This window comes from Dendrobium catenatum, unplaced genomic scaffold (assembly GCF_001605985.2).
Source record: "Dendrobium catenatum unplaced genomic scaffold, ASM160598v2 fragScaff_scaffold_733, whole genome shotgun sequence".
Taxonomy (NCBI): domain Eukaryota; kingdom Viridiplantae; phylum Streptophyta; class Magnoliopsida; order Asparagales; family Orchidaceae; genus Dendrobium; species Dendrobium catenatum.
In genome coordinates, this window is record NW_021319195.1 from 173,987 (window position 1) to 195,171 (window position 21,185).

Consider the following 21,185-nt stretch of genomic DNA (forward strand, 5'->3'; position numbering starts at 1 on the left):
TCAAGCAATTGTAGTTGATTATTATAAATCTGGTTTATAAAAAACCATTATAAATGGGTCTATTTTTTTGACCCGTTTATTACACATGTCAAGTTTTGATCTGCCGAATTTGGATTTTGTCAATTTCGAGTTGAATTTGAACCTGACTCGCTCACACATTTTGGCACCCATAATCTCCATCTTTCAATTGTTCTATTTTGCTATGATTCTATTTGTAATCGTCAAAACTCAACTATTGAGATGTTGTCCGCTTTAGCCTAATAGTTTCACAATTTTATCTCATTGATGTAATTTTCTTGGTGGTCACACATCCCAAGAGTGCGGGAACACACTTAACTTTAAAATTTTTAATGTAATTCTTACTATTACATCAAAAGGCATACTGATGTCACCCATCCTAATTTTGTTCGAACACACCTAACTTTAGAGCTTTTAATAAAATTAATACTATTACACAAAAATATATAAACACTTAAGTTTTATTTTCTTAAGGGGTTTCACAATTTCTACCACTTTAATAACTGACTCAGATAGAGTTCTCATTTTTCGTCGGCTAGTATATTACTCTGATACCATTTATAATAGCTCAAACTCCTCTTAAATTCAAGACAAGACGCCGGAATTTTATTAGGTAAATAAGAAAATTATTCATAGGGCGCATAAAAATATTAAAGGTGAATGAGAGAACATAACAACAACGATAATAATAATGCAAAGCAAAGGGTATCAACATCATGTATCCGTGTGACATCTTTGTCAAATAAATAAATAATTAATTATGATGACATTTATTTTTATTTCTTTTTAAAAGCTAAGTAGTTCAAATATGAAATATCGTTATATCGGCAAAGATAGCTGCAGCCTTTGAGTTCTTCCACTCACCGTCTTCTTCGCCTGGTCTCACCGTCTGGTTTAATACCAAAAAAAGCTCAAAGATCGCAACTTTTCAGCGCACACTTCTGGCCGAGCTGAAAATGAACCTCCTTTAAATTTCGCTGATCTTCTTTCTTCGACAACCAATGGCTCGTCTTCGTGGCGCAATATGGGTACTGCCTGTGATCATTAAGGCTTATATGGGCTACAACCGGCGATAAATCGCAACCGTAGGCATCGCCAATGATCTCGGCGGCAGCGTCGGATTTCTCGCCGGAGCTCTCCCTCTCTGGTCGGTTCCGTTTGTCGGCCCATTCAAGAAAGTTATCGGATATGGCTGCGTCTTGCTCATCGTCCCTACGAGGACTCTAGCTCTTCCTCTTTGGGCGGTGACTTTAATCCCTCTACCTTCAAACAACAGTACTGACTATTTGGGTGAGAAGTGGGTTTTTTTGGGTCTGATTGTCTTCTTGAAATTGGCTTTTGTGGATCAATTTGGTCGGTTTGAAAGCTTGCATTGACAGTAGGCTTTCTTGATGTAACAATGAACTCCCCAATGGCGAGTTAATATGTATCATGTGAAGGAGGTGCCCCATTTCATATATCCTTTTTTCATAGACTTTTTAAATTATCAATTTAAAGAAGAAAGCCAATTGAAAACTAAGGTGTATTTCCCAAGCATTTTGGTCATGAAGAGATGAATTGGAATGCAAAGCCTATGACTTTTGTAAAGATATCCTATTGAATAGGATGAATTATTTTGTGTGGACACTGGGCTGGGAGAATCATCCGGTTTGTCTCAATGAATAATGTGCTTTACTATTCATAGAGGCCAAATCGGACGATTTTCCCGTCCGGTGTCTGCACAGAATAACCTCTCATTGAATAGAGGAGCCCATTGCATTAAAAGTAAAAGTGTTTTCTTGCTCGTAATAGATATGATTTATGAAAAAAAAAATCAAAGACGATTAGATATAATACATATGATACTCACAGGGAGAACATCACATAAAATATTATCGTTATAACATCCTATATGGATAGAAACCATATAAAACTTAGAAATGAGAAAGGATGTCTAATTCACCCAAGCTATACAGAAGCCCATATGCATGCATGGGTGTAAATAGCGAAGCTATGAATAGTGGGTGGTGAGAGTGGGTTTAATGACACAAATGTTTAAGATTAGGATTACATTCGTTTGTGAGTCTTCTAGAATGAAAATTGGGTTTGTGTGAGCAAGCACGATGCATGATTTGAGTTGCACTAGTATGGAGTTGTCGCACTTGACAATTATGAAATAAGGATTAATGTAAATCTAAAAGCAACTTCCAAGACAACTTGTTCCAAATTGAGGGTGGAAAGAAAAAAGTTCCACTCACATGGTATGAAGCAATCATCTTCACAACTTGAATCAAGAGAGTACTTAATAGACCATGTTTAATGAAAAATAATTTCAAATGTTCATCATGGATCATTTAATCAAAGTAATATGCTTTAAAGGATAAGGCTAAATATTTTAATTCAATTTGATCATATCAAATACAACAAAGTTCACATTTAAAGTTATTACCATTCAAGCAATGATAATAATTAACAATTATAATTAAAAAATTGATTATAAATATACATAAGTTTAAAAAGACTTGAAAAATGATTTGATTTAAATATACTTTCACTTGATTTGATTTATGATAATCGGCTGTAATCATTTGATTTTTATTAACCATTTTAATTTATTTAAAGTTTCAATCTTATAAAAATATTTTTATGCATTATTATTTTAAACTATCAAATTTTTTTCTATATTTACTCCAAATTAATTTTGAAATTAGTTATATAATAGTTTTTAAAATCCTATTTTTATGGGCCCACATGAGTTAATTTTTATGTGAAGATATAAAATAACACATCTAGAATATAAGTAATGTATTAATATTCTTTTACTCTAAATCCTTACTTTTTTGATAAAATTTTCCAAATTTAGAAAAGGAGAAGTCTTAACTATGGTTACTCTTAACCTCAGTTATTTTTTTGAACTCTAGTTAAGTTAGGGTTTGCAAAAATCTAATATGATAAAGCGGGAGAGAGAGATCCTCATGCGCTTGTCCTGTTTGTCTTTCCTCACAGGTATTTTTTTTCGGGTTTCGTCAGTTTTAGTTTAGTCTAGGGCTTGAGGTCTTTTGGCAAAAATTCCTTTTAACCTTTTCTTGTTTTTTTTACCAGCTTTGGTGGGAAAACAAAAAATGGAGATGAAGGCATTCAGATGACGGTCTACCATCCGAAATTGAGCGTCGATTCTCCGCATACAGGTAGTTATGCTTTCTTTTCTGTTTTCGTAGAGCTTTCCAACGAATATATTTTCACATAAACTGTGGCTGGGAGATCGAGCACCTAGGGTTTCGCCTTTTTCAAGCCTGAAAGTGGGTTTTCCAGGCCAACAATAGCTTGTTCGATCTCCTTCAACTTGCTTTATTTTCATTTTTCTGCGTGCCGCTCCTTTAGCACTTTCATGGTTTTGCGTTTTTTTTGTCGCGTGTTATGAATTGCTCCTACGAGAACTTTCCTCGCCGCGCATTCTGTTGCTTCGCATGCTTATGAGGGAGCATTTTGCTATAGGACAGGGCAGTTAGGTTTTTCTGGTTTTGTGCGATGGTAACTGTTGTCCTTCTAATCTATGCAATGCGGCCATTTTTAAGCTAGTGTGCTGTTAATGTCATTATTCAAACTAAGTATGCTTCTTCTTTCTATCATGCTATCAGAGTTTAATCATTGTTTGTGCTAAAGTGTTCTTTTTCCAGTTTGTCATCTCAATCCTCACCACCCCTCTCTATCTCTCTTTTTGTCATCTTACCAGGAGTTAGGAATCCTAATAATCCCAATAATTCCACTAGATCACTGATTTGAAGTCCTGAATGTGAATTTTCGGTTTTGGTTTTGTGTTTCAGTTTAGGAAATGGAATGTAACAGGGACGAGGCGCTTAGGGCGAAAGAGATCGCTGAAAGAAAGGCTTCTGAAAAAGACTATTTGGGTGCTAAGAAAATTGCGTTAAAGGCCCAGAATCTTTTTCCATCTCTAGAAGGAATTAGTCAAATGTTAACAACTTTGGATGTTTATCTTGCATCAGAAGCTAAAATAAATGGAGAGAAGGATTTATATGCAATCCTTCAGGTTAATGCTTCAGCAGATGAAGAGACGGTGAAAAAGCAGTACAGGAAACTAGCTCTTCTGCTGCATCCAGATAAGAACAAATTTACTGGCGCAGAAGGTGCTTTTCAGCTTGTTTCTGAGGCCTGGAATGTGCTGTCTGATAGGAGTAAGAAAATGTTGTATGACCAGAGGATATATGCAAAAGGGCTTCAGCAAAAGGTCTCACAGCCAAGCAAAACTACATCTGCTGCTAAGCCTGCTAGTAATGGTTTTTACCAGTTTGCTAACTGTGCTGCAGCAAAAGTGACAGCTCAGAAGAGCTATACTCAGAGGGCCCCAACTACTCCATCACCTCCAACTCATTCGCAGATGACGACATTCTGGACTTCATGTGCTGGATGTTGCATGCAATATGAGTACCACAGAATGTATCTCAACAAAAGCCTTCTATGTCCTAAATGCAAACAGCCATTTCTAGCCACAGAATTGCCTATCCCTCCTAGTGGACTCCGTCCACCTAAGTGGTCATCAAAGCAGTACAACCTAGGTAACATGAATAACAATACCAATAAGAATGCCTCTGCTCCCACAGGAATGGGATCCGCAGGGTTTCAGCATGGAGTAAGTGCTGACTCATCTTCTGCTACAAATTTCCAGTGGAGTCCATTCTCTGGACTTTCTGCAACAGCTGGTGCTGATGGCTCTTCTTCTACTGTTGCACAGGCTGCAAATGTGGTTCAGCAAGCATATGAGAAAGCTAAAAGGCAGCGGGAAGAAGCACAGGCAGCATCTAGAAGGGAAGAGTTTCTTCGGAAGAGGTATGATGCTCCAAGAAGGAATACCAGTGCTTCTGCAAATCTTAATACTGGAACTGGTGCTGATGTAAATGTGAATAGAAGAAGAGACATTAGCGATGATGCTGGGAGTAATTGTTCTGGAAATCAGATGAATCATTCTGTTGGTACAACTAGAAATGCTCTTTCTGAAGGGGATAAGGTTACGGGAGATTCTTTGAAGTCCAGGCTAAGCTCGAGGCAGGCAACATTTAACAGGGAATATACGCATTTAGATGTTAGACCTATACTAGTGGAAAAGGCTAAGCTTGGAATATTGAAGAAACTAAGTGAATTGAATTCAGCTGAAGCTGCCAAGGGTAGGTCAAAGAATAAGCAAAAATCTAAAGAGGATATCAAAGAGTTGAAGGAAGTTGATGATCTTTTGAAGGACACAGTTCAAAGTAGATATGCAGATAAAAAAGTACTTGACTCCAGGAGTAATAAGGAAGTTGCTCAGAAGGAGGTTCAACAAGATAATGTTGATGATGATTCAGATAAAGATCTTGATCTTCCTGTGTCAATTGATGTCCCTGATCCAGATTTTCATGATTTCGACAATGATCGCACAGAAGAAGCCTTTGGAGGTGATCAGATATGGGCTACCTATGATGAGGATGATGGTATGCCTCGATATTATGCCTTGATTCAGAAAGTTTTATCCACAAATCCTTTCAAGGTTCGCATGAGTTTTCTCACATCGAAGTCTAATGCTGAATTTGCTGACTTGGATTGGGTTAGCAGTGGTTTTACTAAAACCTCTGGAGAGTTTAGAGTTGCAAGATATGAAGCCGTTGATTCAATCAATATATTTTCACATAAGGTTAAATGGGAGAAAGGTTCTCGTGGAGTAATTAGAATTCTTCCTAGAAAAGGTGACACTTGGGCCTTGTACAGAAACTGGACTCCTCACTGGAATGAGCATACTTCAGATGATGTGATCCACAAATATGACATGGTTGAGGTACTTGGGGATTATAATGAGGATCAGGGAATCTCAGTTGTTTCCTTAGTGAAGGTTGCTGGATTCAAAACAGTTTTTAAACGGCATTTTGACCCAAAAGAGGTGAAGATGATACCGAAGCAAGAGATGTTTAGGTTCTCACATCAGGTTCCTTCTTATGTTCTCACAGGTGAAGAAGCTGATAATGCTCCGAAAGGTTGCCTTGAGCTCGATCCAGCTGCAACTCCTCTAGAACTTCTTCAGGCATCCTCTGAAGCAAAGTGTGAAGAACTTATAAATGATGCTGAGCAATAGCTGGTCTCTTAACGCTGAAGTTCCTTACTCCATTTATTAACCTACTCCATTGATTCCTATAGCTTTTTTCAACATTCATTGGGTTTTGCTAAGCAATGCAGCTTCATCAGCTGTTTTCGGCTAACTTTCGATGATGATTCTGGAATGTAGCTCGGTTCAGAATCATTTATCTTAGCTGTTAATGGGCGCCTAACTTGGATTTATCAGCAATACAGAAATTGTTTTGGACTAGAAGTTTTGGAGATCAACCTTTTTGATGACAGGACATGCTAGTGTTTTTTTTTCTGGAAATGGCAGCTTCCTCTGATTCACTAGGTTAGTATCAAGTTCTCACATTAGTTAGATTTATGCATTTGCCAACAGAGAAAAGGCTTATATTAAATATGCATCTTTAGCTGATATGAATTCTTAGTTTTTTTTTGTCGTTCTACAATTTAAATATTTTCAGAAATTGTGAAAAACTGTTTTCTTGTGACAAACTAGAATTTACTGCTTCCTTTATAGTACTTTGAACAAAAGTTTATTCTCATATTGTTATATGTCCATCTTGTATCTAGAGGTTTTCTTTGAGTTGGTTGTTTGCATGATTTTATATGCTTTCATTTGTTGGCTACTTAATTTTTCAAAATGCAAGGTATCTTTCTTGGAGTTACTTCGTTTTAGTAGTTGTTTATTGTTAGAATAGTTTCAAGTAAATTTGTGTACTAGTGTTAACTTTGTGATAAAAAAATAGACCATGCTATAAATTTTGTGATAACATAATTAGTTAGATTTATTGAGGGCGATAAATTATTTTTAGATGATCTAATTGATCTTAAAGGGCACATGATCTTGAACCATGTGAAAATTGATTTCATGAAAATTAAGGAGAAAGAGGTGTTTGTCTCAGATGAGTTGAATTTATTAATTATTTGTATGATGAACCATGTTGTAGCAAGTAGTAGGGCTAGTTTATTTTAATCAAAGTGATTATAAGTGTTTGAAGTTCATTTTTGAAACCGAGTTTAACAATGTGTGGTAGAAAGTTGATGAAAAGGAGCTCCAATTTTGTAAGAAGGGGGTTTCAATTATGAAGGCTTGGATGTGGGTCTAACTAATTTTTTTGAATATAATAATGTAAAGATAATATGATTATGACTTATAATTTTTTTTGCTGTAATTATAAAATATTATAAAATAATATGAATATAATAATGTAAGGCATGCATATAGATTTAACATAAAAATATTAAAAAAAATGAACAGCACAAGAGTAATATGGCTTGAAGCTGTACAAAGAATACTAGCAAATTGTATTTAACATTTTAACATCATGCATGACTTAACACTGATTAATGGTGGACAATTTATAAGAAAAATACTCAAAGAGTTTGGGCATGCTTATTAGTCCTTACTATTTTATTAAAACTTTTTTTTTTGCTCTAGTCTTGTTAACTTGAACTCTTTTTAATAAGCATGCCCAAGTATCTTAATCTTGATGTGCGTGTGAAGGTGTGATTAGTCGAGTTGAGCTTGAGCTTAATTAATTGGTTGAGTTTGAGCTCAATTTTATGAGTTTCTTATGAGCCAACTTATTTATTATGTAAGAGAGATGCTACTGATTTGAGTTTTGACATTGAAATTGCAAACAAATTAGAATTTGGAGTATAGATAATGAGAAAACAGTTTAGAGAAGATAGATAACTAAGTTTTTAAGTAATTTGTACTTAATTTATTAAATTTAATATTTTTTAACTATATTTGATATTAATTTTTATAAATTGAGTTGACTTACTAATTATGGGTTAAGTTGGGGTTGATTCAAGCTTTACTCATTAGCTCATTGAATTCAGCACACAAACCATTTTGATCGAGCCATGTCTGAGTTGTCCACAAGTTGGCTTTGAATTGTTACACCCCTATGTACTTGTGTTTGGATTTTGAACATGCTTTTAAGTTGTAACTGAGGATTTCTCTAAGTACCTTGAGCATATCAGTCAGTGAAATATCTATTCACCTTTTTGATCAATAAATAATGTGTTTGGCATTGCTCTTTAGAACAATTGCGTCGCATAACTAATGTTAATATTTGACTCATAGAATGATAGGCCGTATCTTAGGAATTTAATGTTGTTTTTGTTTTATTTTCTTGAATATTGTTTCTTTCTATGCATCTAATAATTTATTTGCGTTTAATTTTCCTTCATGTGTGTAAAATTATAAGCATACATGTAAACAAGCATCAAATTAGTCTGTGCTATATTAATTTCTTAACAAGGTATGCCTAGTGTCTTTTATTTGGTTAATATTGCACTTATATCAGTTACTCATAAAACAAGTAACTTCATGTTGATATGATAGACTAGGAAAGTCAATCTCTCATTAAAAAAAGAGGAAATTGGTTGAACTTTTTAGGGTGGACTACAATTTTTTATAGGCTAATTATTATGAGTAAAATTAGGTTATAAAGGAGTTAATACACCAATACTTCTCCTCAAAGAGGCGTGCAGTGTCCGACACGATACGCGTCCGACACTCCTCTGACACATGTCGGACACGCCAAAATGTGTTCGATTAAAAAAACATTAAGTACAAATTGGACACGCATGTCGGACACTCGTATCTTAAATATTTTATCACTTTTTTAAGCATAATTTCTTGTATTTAAATTTTTTACTTATTTAAAATATAAAAAATTAAATTTATTATTTCCTATCCACAACGCCAAATCAATCGCCCCCACTTAATACCCCATTATCATCGAATATTCTCATTTTTTATTTCTTTTTGGCAACTTTGATTTCACAACAATGCCCGATGTCATATCAACATCGATGTCTAATGTCGTTACAACATCAACATTTCAAAACGATATTCATATCAAAGTCTAATGTCGTCTTTACATTAATGCTCGATGCTAGTAGTTTCTACACCCACAACTTACATCTCATCTTTGTCCAACGCCTTCTCAACATCGACAACCAATGCTCTCTCAGTATCGGTGATGAACACCCTCCTAACATTGACGACTAATATTTATTGCATAACATCAATGCCCGGCTCTCGACAACATTGTCATCTCCTCTCTCGATGACTGATAAACGATATCAATGTCTGACTCTCGACATCATAATATTAATGATTTTAAGCACAAATTCTAATTAAATAATTTATTATTTTTAAATTTATACTTATTCTATTTTTATACACTATTTTTAAAATATAAAAACTATAATACCGTGTCCTATATTTTCAATAATTGATGTGTCCCGTGTCCATGTCGTGTCGTATCCATGTCGTCATGTCCGTGTCTGTGCATCATAGGTTAAACCCTACCAATTTTCATGCATTTATAGGTTAATATCTTTTATGAACAAATTTCTCTTATTTTAAAATTGATTTATTTTATTAGGCTCAATTATATTCTTTTTGGCTAGTTTCAAAGCTGAATTTCATTTATCTGGTAGAATTTGATTAGTTTTAAAATATGATTAGATATTAAATCTAAAATTCAGACTTGTTCATGTAATTTTATTTCTATAAATAGGAGTTTATGATTACCATTTAAATGGCTGAAGTTATGTAGGGTCAATTTTGTGCTTTCTAGATCCAATTTTTGTATGCAAATCACTCTAAATTATATTTACAGAGTTTTATTTTCCCCCTTATACAAATATCTTGAAATTTATTTTTTTATTTCTATCAACCACTAATTTTCCACTAGCAATCTATTTGAAAACCATACATCTTCAAACCAAATCCTTTACCACTCTCGCAGGCCTCACATACTCAAGCTCTAGTCTAATCTTGCATGCATCCATGTTGCCTAAAAAGTAATTGATGAAATCATTCAAGTAGTATAGTTGTTAAAATTTTCTTATGTATTGGGCAATGAAAATATATGAAGAGGTGCAGAACGATGAAGCTGACTTAGGACTAGGCCACGAAGCCAATTGAGTAGTCGGACTTCTCATGTCATCCCGAGGTTAATTATGTAGTATGTTAGAGCCATTCCATGTTTGTTTAATTTGAAGCATTCAATGTTGTAACAACATGAAATAATGCCATCATTGTAATTTTGTATTTGCAATTGATGTAGGTTGGAGTTTCACCTTGATAGTCAAAATATGTTGGTGTTGGTAAATGCCATGTCATTAATGTTGTGCAAATTATGTATTCCTTATAAGTGGAGGGAGGTTTGTCAGTCATCTCTAGTCTGTTATGGACAATTTAGGAGCTTCTTGAAGATGTACATCGCTCCATGTTGTTTGGAGATTGTGTTTTGCTTTTGGTAGGCGAAGATTGATGCTTGCATGTCATTGTTTTATTGTCTCTGCCACAATTCTTGTCTGTTTGAGTAGAAATTTTTTGTTTGGGGTGAAATATATGTCCTACTTTTCAATTAGTCATTTGCCTACCATACAATTTCATGGCAAAATTTAAGGATTTTTCACATAAATGGCATGTGCAATTCAGACTTGCTCATTGCCAGTGCAGTCCCGGACCATCAGTTCTAACTTCTAAAATATTGCCTTGGTTGATATTCTTTTTGGTAGAAGTTTTGGCGAGCTCTTTGCGATGTTTGCAGGTAGACTAAAAATACTGGCATCCTATATCAATCGTTACTTGATTTTCAAAGGTTTTTGTGAGACAATTGCATTGATCCATTTTGAATTCTAGCAATCCATTTTTATAAGACTCAAACTATACATTTTGAATATTTTTTCATTCTATTGAAAGTAGAGTTCCTCAATAAGAGGATGCACATGAAACCAATTGATTTACTTCTAAAATGGAATTTGATGAAATATTTCACACGCATGTGCAAATATAGTATCAAGGAGGTGTTGCCTTTGTGTTCTTCTACAAATAGTTTGAAGTAGGTTACGGGGTCACTATTGTGAAGCATAGGGCTACGAACTTGATTTTAGCTGTTGCTGCGGAAGATAGTTGATGAATCTTTCGAAAGTTCTAAGTCATTCAATGGTCTTTGGTCAATTGATTGATTTCTTGATAGGCAAGAGGTAAACTGAGAACCATTGCCGAGGAGGTTCCTAGCATCCTACCCAGTTTTTTGTTGAATGACTAGACAATGTTTTTGTGGTTAGAGATTATATTCACTGTAAGCATTTCAAGTGAAAAATTGGTCGGTCAGAAGCTTTCATATAGAGATGTTCTAATCCCTGCACTCGTTGAATTGTTGCATATTCTGCAGATCAGTAATGTTATATTCCCACAAACAATGTCAAATTATTGCATTTAAAAATGTTCTTATGTACTGAGAAATGATTTGATTAAGAATATTTAAGAAAAAACATTTAAGAGTTAAATATTTTTTTTTCTGAAAACCCATGGAAAAAAATGATGTGAAACATATATGGAAACAAGAATTGTTTAGGAATTAATAACAAGTTAAGCTTTTCTAAATTTAAACTTAATGTTTCACCAAGATAAGAATCTAAGATTCCTTAGTTGCAGTTGTGCTTTGGTATGGGATTACTAGAAAGATTAATAGGACAATTTTAAAATAAGAATAAAAATTATTGTAACACTAGATGCAAAAGTAACAAATTCAACTGTTAACAAATAGAAAATTCACCCCGAGTTCCCCTCACTTTCACTCTTGATGGTGGGATCAGAGGAGAATAATTTCAACAAGCCTAGGGATGCTACCAAAAGAAAGAGAATGCCTACAGTCTTACTCAACGAGAAGTTAGCCAGAGGGGGGAAGAAGTTGGTGGATGTCCGATGATTCGTGAATGTCCGGAGTGTTGGTGTTCTTCAATAGCAGATGTCAAGTTGAAGAGGATGTGGTCGACGACTGTGTCATCGAGTTCTAAGTTGAGGTTGAAGAAGGGAGAATGTAGAATATCCACTAAGCCTTGATGGTCGTAGATGAATCTGCGGTCAAGCTCGAGATCGGCCATCCATGGATAGAAGTAGACCAAGTAATAGCGTATCTTCTTCCTTGGGTGATATGTGTAGCAAGGGAGTAGGGAGGTAATGGAGGGAGAAGGGGCTTGGGGATTTCGACCACGACTAGGAGAGGCCTTGTTAATTTCAGATTTAGGGTTAAGGAAGAGGGGACAAATCCAAAAATCTAAATTGTAATTTCATATTTTAGAATAGTGAGGCAGGGAAATAGTTTTGAATTCGAATCTCCTTTAATTGGGGAGAAGATGGGGCGGCATGCTTAAATAGGAAGGGGTTAAAATGTGAGCATTAATGGGTGAAATAATTGAGAGAGAGAGAGAGGAGAGAGGGGGCCGGCCTAGAGAGGGGAAGGGGAAATTGTCCACATTCATTGAATGTGTCTAGGTGCAATATATGTGGGATTTAGAAACAAATCACAATTAATTTCAGATTGGGAGTGATTTGTGGGGGCTTCCTATATTATATTTATTAATTAGGAAATGTTTTGAATTTCAAATATTATTTGAATTCAAATTAAGGTCCTTTCCAAATCAATAGTAAGACTAATTAATAAGATAATAAAGGAAAATTTGGAGGGGAATCAAGGGTTGGGGATTGGTTGGCCGGCGGCTTTGAAGGGGATCAAGGGCTCGGGTGTGATGGGTGAGGCCGACGGGTTTGATGTGGAGGAGGGGTGTTTGGCCGGCAGGTGTTGGGAGGAATGTAGGGGTTTGGCCGGCGGTTTGGGTGGGGGAATGGGGATGTGGCCGGCTATTTGGGCGGTGAAGGGGATCGGGTGTAGAGGCCGGCAGTATAGGGTTGAGGGACAGGTGGTCGGTGGCTTGATGAGGGGAGAAGGGGTGGGGAAGAGAAAGGGGAAGGGGAAACCGAGAGCCCGGACTATTCTGGCAGCTGTCGGGTATTGCTTTGGTTCCCTCCTGGGGTTCTCTCTTCTCTCAAGAGCTCAGAAAGAAATTAAGAGCAAAAATTTGAAAAATTTGCATTCATCAATCATCATCCCTTCATACAATAGTGAAGACCTCTATATATAGGTCTCACAATAAGAGAAAAATAAAAGACTCAAATGCCCTCGGGGCTATAACATAAAAGAAATCCCTCACAGGGGTACATTGGTAATTCTAAAATAAAAATAAAAGAAATACATAAATGCATCATAAATAGAGACTCTTAATCGTAGCCGTTGATCTCTGATTCCTTCGATGGTAGATGCGTCGAAATCTCCTGCTGATGTACTCATCAAAAAATCAATGGGGTTTTGGCTTAGATGCCAAAGTTTCATTATTAGGATGCGTTGAGTACAAATTTCCATGCCCTTCCCAAATTTCAATGGGACATCATAAGATTATTGGTAAAAGAGGTGGTTGTGAAGTTCATTATCAAGTGACATTGGTTTGGTGATGGAAGCGTATATCGGAGCAAGAAACTAGGAAGGACTAAACCCCCAAGGAATATATGCTTATTTGCCAAAAATGGCAAATGCTAGACTGGGGCAACATTGTCTGGCTGGCTTTTGGGAAAGAATGTTGTCAGGTTGGTTGTGGACGAACATGCCCATAGCTTTCAAAAGTGGATGGGTATCAAAGTGAAGCATGGTTGACTAGCTAGGTAGGATTTGTCCAAGTGAAATTTTTATTGGTGTATAAATCATATTCCCACGTTGTGGGATAAAGGATTGATATTGTTGTTGTTCTTGTATTGAGAATTTGTCTAAGAGAGTTCTAGTAAGAGCTTTTCTTCACATTTCTAGAAGTGCATTTGATAGACCGGTTCAATGGACTGGTCCAGCTGGTAAATGGGGCGGAACTATTCCTCCCCCTGGATGCGCCGAACGCAACCGCAAGCCATGGGAGCCGGTTTTGGAAGGATTTTGGAAGGAATTTTGGGAGGGAAATTGAATGTTAGGATTGTTTAGGGAATTCCTTTTGATTTGTATGCATTAAATAGTTTGTTTTCCTTGGGTTAGAGCATCTTGAATTTGGCTGAAATTTGAGATCTCCTAGATTTAGGTTTTCTTTGGGCTGTAGCGGCGTCTAGAGATTTAGGGAGAGATCGATCCTCCTCTTGAATTGAGGATCAAGTGTATCTTGCTATTTTCTATTTTCCTTTCATTAAATAATACAAATTATCTACTGTTTTCATGGTTTTGTGTGGACTTTTGTGAAAATTTCTCGCTGTTTTCCAAAGATTGATAGGAAATACTTGAGATCTACAAGTGTTTCCTATCAACATTCCGAAAATTTAAGAAGAGGAATCTTCCCCACCGATAGGATAACTAGTTTAACAATTATTCAATAAAATGATGAGCACTATTAATGGGAATTTATCTCAAATTTTAAAAACTCTCTAAATTTTAAGTTTTTTCCTTTAAATGAATTGATCACATGGCCTAGTTATATACTTGGGTCATGGTTGATTTAGGAATATTCAAGGTATGGCTGATGCTTATCTTAAATAAACAATGGCGATAGTCCTCATATCACCATAAAAAACATACTTTCCTTGTCCTGACAATGTTTATCTGAAGGTCAAGTAAGCCAATTTGGGCTTATTTGGGTACTTGCACAGTCAAACTGAGTTGAGTCAGATTTTGATTTATTTTATGACCTCAACAATTGTGACGGCATGCTATTAATGCATTTTTCTTGATTATTTCTGAAGATGAATTTGCTGTGGTTTTAAACTTTGCCTGAACTTGGCGGGATGAAAGAATAAGTGATATAAAGAATAAAGGAATAGGCTCAGTGTTCGAGAAATCAAAATAAGCTCATAAATAAAGATAGCATATCCAAGAGAAAACGTTGGAGGGGAGAATTAAGGTCATAATTCTCTGAGAATAATGTTGAAGAAGTGGATGTATCCAATGAATGAGGCTTTCTGCCAATGTCTGGTTTACGGAAAGGGTTTATGCATGCATATTCATCCTGCCTTGCAGAGAGGTTGTTTGCATAATCCGAATTTGGCACTTTTAAATTGTAGTGGAGCAATTTACTAAAGAGAACGACAAATTAAATATGGGAAGATGAGGCAAGAGAGTAGACCTTTTATGGAAGAAAGTTAATGGCAATATTTAGTTTAAAGTTTAAATTATTAAAAAAGGGAAGTTGATAAACTCCACAGTCCTCAAGTCAAACATATCTCATATCAACTCATGGTTGACCATTTCATCTTGAAAAGAGGTTGATGCTTGTTGATAGTGATTTCATTTGGGTTTTATGGTTTGAATAGTTTAAGTTTTGTCTTGACGGTTGAGTGAGAGAAAAAGTTCAAAATTGTCTTGTTGACTATTGATATGTGACCAATTTAGCTCAAGAGTATCACATTTCTTCAATTTAAGTTCTCAACCATACAAAATTTATCCCAAATAGCTCATCAGGGACTAAATTGAGATAGATTTTGTATAGTCTAGGGATTAGATTGGGACAAATTTTATATCACAATTTCTATCAATTTGTGCCCGAGGGGACCATTTAGAATCAATTTTGTATATTTGAGTGACTAAATTGGAGAAATGTGATACTCTGAGACTAATTAATCACATGCAAACAGTCTGGGAATTATTTTGATTTCTTTTATATTGGAGTGGACTTGAAGCTCCTGAGACAATTCTGCTAATTTGGCTTAGGGAAATAAGTTCATTCATAAGTGAGCCATATAATGAGAGGTGAGAACTGATGATGTTGAAATCTTTTGTACATGATATGACCGGTGAACTTGAATGGTTTTTATGTTCATCCAATATGCTAGGAAAATGCGTGCTGGGGATGGTGTTTAATGTTTGGCTTGATGATATCTTCAATTGATGCGTGCATGTCTTACAATTCCTCTACTATGATGGGTCTATTTATGCATGATTCAACTTATTGTACCTTCACAGCTTTGTCGATATTCCATTTTGTATGGTTGGTTCAAGCTTTTTGCTCTGCTGAAGTATTTCCTGTTATCTATAACCAGCAATAAATGGTCAAAATGCAATTCATTAATTTTAAGAAGCTGCATTCTAAATTGGGCAACCTATGAAGTTTTGAAAGTAAGCAAAACTTAGAGGAGGCCTCATCTTGCTCATGTCCTTGCTCTTTACACCTTGGCAACCTGAACGATAATGAAGCTTTTGTAGGAAGAACTTTCCAACAAATGTAATATTCAGAAAGTAATTTGCATCTCCTTGTACTTATCGCTATATGCAATATATGCTAGAAATTTATTGGATAATGAAGCAAGAGGTCGACCAAGTTTTTTTTTTTTTTACAAAATGAAGAATATTTGCCTGGACTGTGAAAAAGTTCATGTCTTAGTTACATATAAATACATTAATGCATGTGAATCCTACAAATACATCGTCAAAAGAGGGTCAAATATGCATCAATGAAGCAAGTTCATATGATACTTCCATGACTTGACCATTGCACGTTGGATATGCATGTACTAGCATTTAGCCAGTGCAATGCAATGCCTTTGTCTTAAAGATGGAGTTATAGAATATAAGATTTGATAGTTGAATAAATTTACCCAATCTAATAATATCGGTGATTGTTTTGCTTTATACCATTTGTACCTGGAAGATAGGATAAAAAAGGGTAAATATGACATGCTCTTTGGATATGGAGGAAATTGCCTTTTTGGTAGGAGTCCGCATGCGTTGGCTATACAAATTGGGAACAATTTATTGTCTTGTGTATAGCATGGTGTATGTTTTGGAAGAAATAATGAATGAGTTAATTTGACGGATTGTAAGAGTGAGATCACTATGTGTGTGTACGTGCGTTTTTTTAATTCCAGGGATTGTAACTTTGATGTCACACTTCTGTTTGTTACCACTAGTAAATATTTGATTTGAACTTAGCTATGGGTTTCTTATTCGATCTCAATACAAATCATTCATTCATAGTTGCCTGGTGAAGTTCACTTTCAGAAAGCAGCACACATTCTTATCGCCTCCATTTTTTCTTGGTAACATTATGACCTTTATTCATCTAGGACTTCAAAACACAATTTATGCAGAGTACAGTCTAGCTTCATTACAACTGAGTTGCATTTTTACATTTCTGTGTTCTGAGCATTTTCTTATCAAATTTTGCAAACATAATGTTAGTTTAAATTCCTTTTTCTACAACATTTAATTTGAATGATAAATGTTTTCTTGTTTTCATCTAAATAATTACCAGATACGGATATATTTTTGTTATATATTGTAACAATGATTATCATAAACTTTTTAGACACTTCTCAATTCTGCAGAAAAAATAATTCTGTCATTTTAATTTTATGGTTATTTAGTACCTATAAAGAATTGGAGTAAGAAGACTAGCCATTTCATGTTAACTGGATCATTTTCTTATAGTTAGTTAGCACCAGTTGTGGCTGAAGGAAGACGAGTAGGGTGTTCCTACTTACTGGGATTAAATTAGGCATCCTTCCCATTTTAATGAATGGTTCACTGGAAACGAGTGTGTTGGTGTGTTAAAAAGAAGCCTAACTATGATCATTAGATATCTCTAGGCTTAATCATGAATACTTATCATTAAAATTGCTTGATACTAATATAGAATATGCTATATATTGAAACAATGGCTAACATAAAATGTTAAGACCTCTGTTTAATCCTGAAGAAAAATTACTTATCTTAATTTAATTTAATGGTTATTAATTATATGTAAAGAATTAGTGAAGATGACTAACCATTTCAAGATTGATATGAGTCATAATGGAACTCTTGTTATATAGAAACCTTGGAATCAAGATTGGTGGAAATTGGTTTCTGGAACACTAAGCATTTCCCTTCTGCAAAGCGCAACTTTTTAATAAAATGTCCCATCCAGCAAGTAATTCTTTGCAATATTTGCTTTTGAAAGTCTTTATGATAACTGTTTTGGAAATCACTTGCAATTTTTTCAAGTTTCATTATTAATTATCAAGAAAAATTTTGTGATCTTTATATAAACAATTTTGTAGAAGTTTTATGAGTCCTTCAATACTTTATTGACAGTTTGGCATTCAGAAAAGCTAACGTGTCATCAGGGGCGGAACCAGCTATAATTTTCAGGGGGGGCAAACATATAAGTAATAGTTCACATATATGTCGGGGGTCCAAGGGCGCAGTGCTCCCTGGTGGAGTTCGACCTGCCCAATCAGGTTGCGGGGTCAAGGGACAGCGCCCCTGCGTGGGATTCTGGGGGCAGCGCCCCCGGAACAAATTTTGATTTACTATTTCTCTTTGTATTTGGTTCATCATTCCCTAACAATAACACATCTATACTATGTATTTAATAATATTGGGGGCAATTTCCTAAATACCATAGTATTTTAATTTTTTTAGGGGGGGGGGGGCAATTACCTAAAAACCGTTGTAATAAAGGCTAAAAATTATCTAAATAAGAGTATAATGGAAAATTTTTTTTTTTTTTGAGGGGGGGCAACAACAGGGTTCCGCCCCTACGTGTCATGCATAGAATTTGAATTTATTCACCAACGGTAAAGAAATGAAAGAGTAGCTAAAGGATTGACGATAAATTAAATTTTCTGAGCGTTTCATGATGGTTACATTTAGATGCATTCCATTCTCAGGCTATTTTCTTGTATTCTCTTTTTCTGGTTTTTTTTTTCTGTTATATTTTATTTCAATAATTTTAAATAACATGAGATCCTAGATCAAAAGTTTCATCTATAATTCCTGATATTTGGAAGCGCCAGTTTTCGTGTGTTAATTCTACCTAATAGAATGCTTGCAATAAAAGATCTGCTAAGAAGAAACTTTTTATGCTGGATTCAGGCTTCGCTATCATGCTGCTTCTTAAAACAGCCTTTTAGTACAAAAGTTTAAAAAAGCTGCTTTAAGAAGTAGTAAAAAAAATTTTGTACTAAAAAATTGCTTTAAGAAGCAGTAAGAAAGCCGTCCCAAATGAAGCCTCAATTTGATGATAGTCTTATGCAAACAAATGGTAATGTAAACCATGTGGATAAGTTGTTAGTCTGGGAAGTGATGGTTTGATATATGACTGCATTGGTTGTCAAGAGTTATATGGAATTTCAGCATTCTCTCTCTTAATGTATGCAACCTTGGTGGCGATGTAAAAAAATGAAAGGTGATAATGATTGATGGATGCATGGTTGTTCTGTTAGTAAATTATATTTCTTAAGCTATTGCTTTTTTCTGCTTGGTTTATTACTATTGGAGCAGTGCCTCAAGGCTTGTCTCAAATTGCTCAATTTTAAGTAGTGCTTACTAGTTATTGTTATTGCAATGGAGGATACTGCTATCTTTCTTTAGCTGTCTCTCATCTTCATTTGTTCTGAATTATTTCTAATTTATTTTAAACCACAGAAAAACTTGTACGAACAGGCTTTGTTTGGGATGGCTTTCTTATGGCTTTTTAAAACAATTTTTTAGTATAAAATTTTTTAGTTTAAGAAAATTTTGTACTAAAAAATTGCTTTAGAAAACAGTAAAAAAACCGTCCCAAACAAAGCCTCAATAAACACAATAATATCTGATATTCTGCTGATTCTTACATGTTATCTTTTGGCCAATTGCCTTAGGGAAATTGAGGAAGCTCCCATTATGAAACCACCTTTTGGCCTCTTCTATCTTTTTGGGTGTTCACAGCAGAAGCTTATGAACTCGAACTTTTTGACTTGTTTGGTCACAAGCTAACATGCCAGCAATCTCCATAATAGGGCGAAGTAGCAGACCTTTCATTGCATTATTATAGAATCCTTTGTTTTATTTTTTAATCCTTTTATATTTTGCTTTGCTTTAGTATATATTTTTGATATACCATAAAATAGAATGAGTGAACTCTTATTATTTTTTCAGCTACTGTTGTAAATCTCTGGCCAATGCTGTTTGATCCACCACTTGTAGAGGATGGCTGATGAAAACATTAATGGAAGGAACTCTTATTTTGTCTTTCTTTGCATTTGCTTCTATTTTTTTCCAATCTATTTGTGTATTAATGGGAAATTCTTTGGCTTTTTAAGTATTAATTCATTCAAATGCTCAGTGTGTATAAACTAAAGTACAAAGATCAGTTGCAAGCAAAAATAGAACTGTATGTAAATATAGAGAAATAATAATCCTGTTATCATAATAAAGTAGCTATATAGAAGTATAGAATGCTAATAATTTTTTTTTACAATTATTAAGCTAAAATTATTGGAACCCTTTCAATAAAAATTAGAGTTGTGTTGAGCATAGTAACAAAAAGGATTTACATATAGAATGGTTGGATGTGAGAACAACTTTTTCTCTATGGCGAGTTAGAAGAGAAGCTTTGCATGTTACAACATCAAGGATAAGTGATGTTACAACTCAACTCAATTTGAACCCATAGAACATATCATGTAGTTTTGGGTTGTGATAGCCCCTTTTTGGTATCCGAGTAATGATTTGGAGAAAATAATTGTAATAGAACTATAGGAATTGAAGTAAGGTAGTTTTTGGTAGTATTGGGCATTCTTTTCTATTTATTTTCATGTGGATGTTTTAATTCACATGTGTGCATTTTGTGTGATTGTCTGATGAATTACTAGTAGTCAGATATGACTGATAGGTAGAGTGATAGTCAGATTGTGCCAGTATAGAGTATTGATTATGCTGTTAGTTCTGATTCGATATCTTAGTTTTGGTTTAGTAGCATAGTTGATGGGTGAATCCCATAACATAATTTATTCCGAGGTTCGATGATGTGTATAAACATTTATATAAGTTTTGGAGGTTGAAGCCTCGGGGATTTGAGGGTGTTATTTAGCCCATAGTAACAGAAGATTGGCTTATGAGGTTGGTGAAAACTTTTGAGGGTATGTAGAGTCCTTCAAAGAGAAAAGTGTCCATGGTTGTGTCTATTAAATGGGGAGGCTGAGCGATGATGGTTTGGCCAGCAAAAGAAGAACTAAGGAAAACTGAATGCCCTAATTAGTTGTGAAGGGACGTTAAAGATATTTTTAGATCGTGGTTTGTAGCTTCACCTTCACGACAACAAATACATGAGATATTTCTATGACTGGTTTAGAGGAGCATGATTGTTATGTTATATGAGGTAGAGTTTACTGTGCTTGCTATATGCTCCGCAGCTTATCAACACATCTGAAGAGAAGTGTTATATAATTCTCAAGAGGGCTTCGGGATAATCAGAGATAGCTGTTGGTTCCGTTTCACATTATT

The 21,185-nt window shown here is 35.0% G+C and overlaps 1 protein-coding gene across 4 annotated transcripts; it reads left to right on the forward strand.

Moving 5' to 3' along the window:
* The first annotated feature begins 2,942 nt into the window (after positions 1–2,942).
* On the forward strand, positions 2,943–19,941 carry LOC110109563. 4 transcript variants are annotated; one of them, XM_020840692.2, is made up of 4 exons: positions 2,943–3,003; positions 3,100–3,185; positions 3,822–6,430; positions 19,562–19,941. In XM_020840692.2, exon 3 carries the CDS (start codon positions 3,830–3,832, stop codon positions 6,113–6,115), a length of 2,286 nt encoding a protein of 761 aa, XP_020696351.1. In that variant the 5' UTR covers positions 2,943–3,003; positions 3,100–3,185; positions 3,822–3,829; the 3' UTR covers positions 6,116–6,430; positions 19,562–19,941. The 4 variants fall into 4 exon arrangements, with proteins under 4 accessions (XP_020696351.1, XP_020696352.1, XP_028552133.1 ...); XM_020840693.2 differs by having other exon boundaries at positions 19,839–19,941; XM_028696299.1 differs by having other exon boundaries at positions 2,983–3,003; positions 3,827–6,430.
* Positions 19,942–21,185: the final 1,244 nt, after the last annotated feature.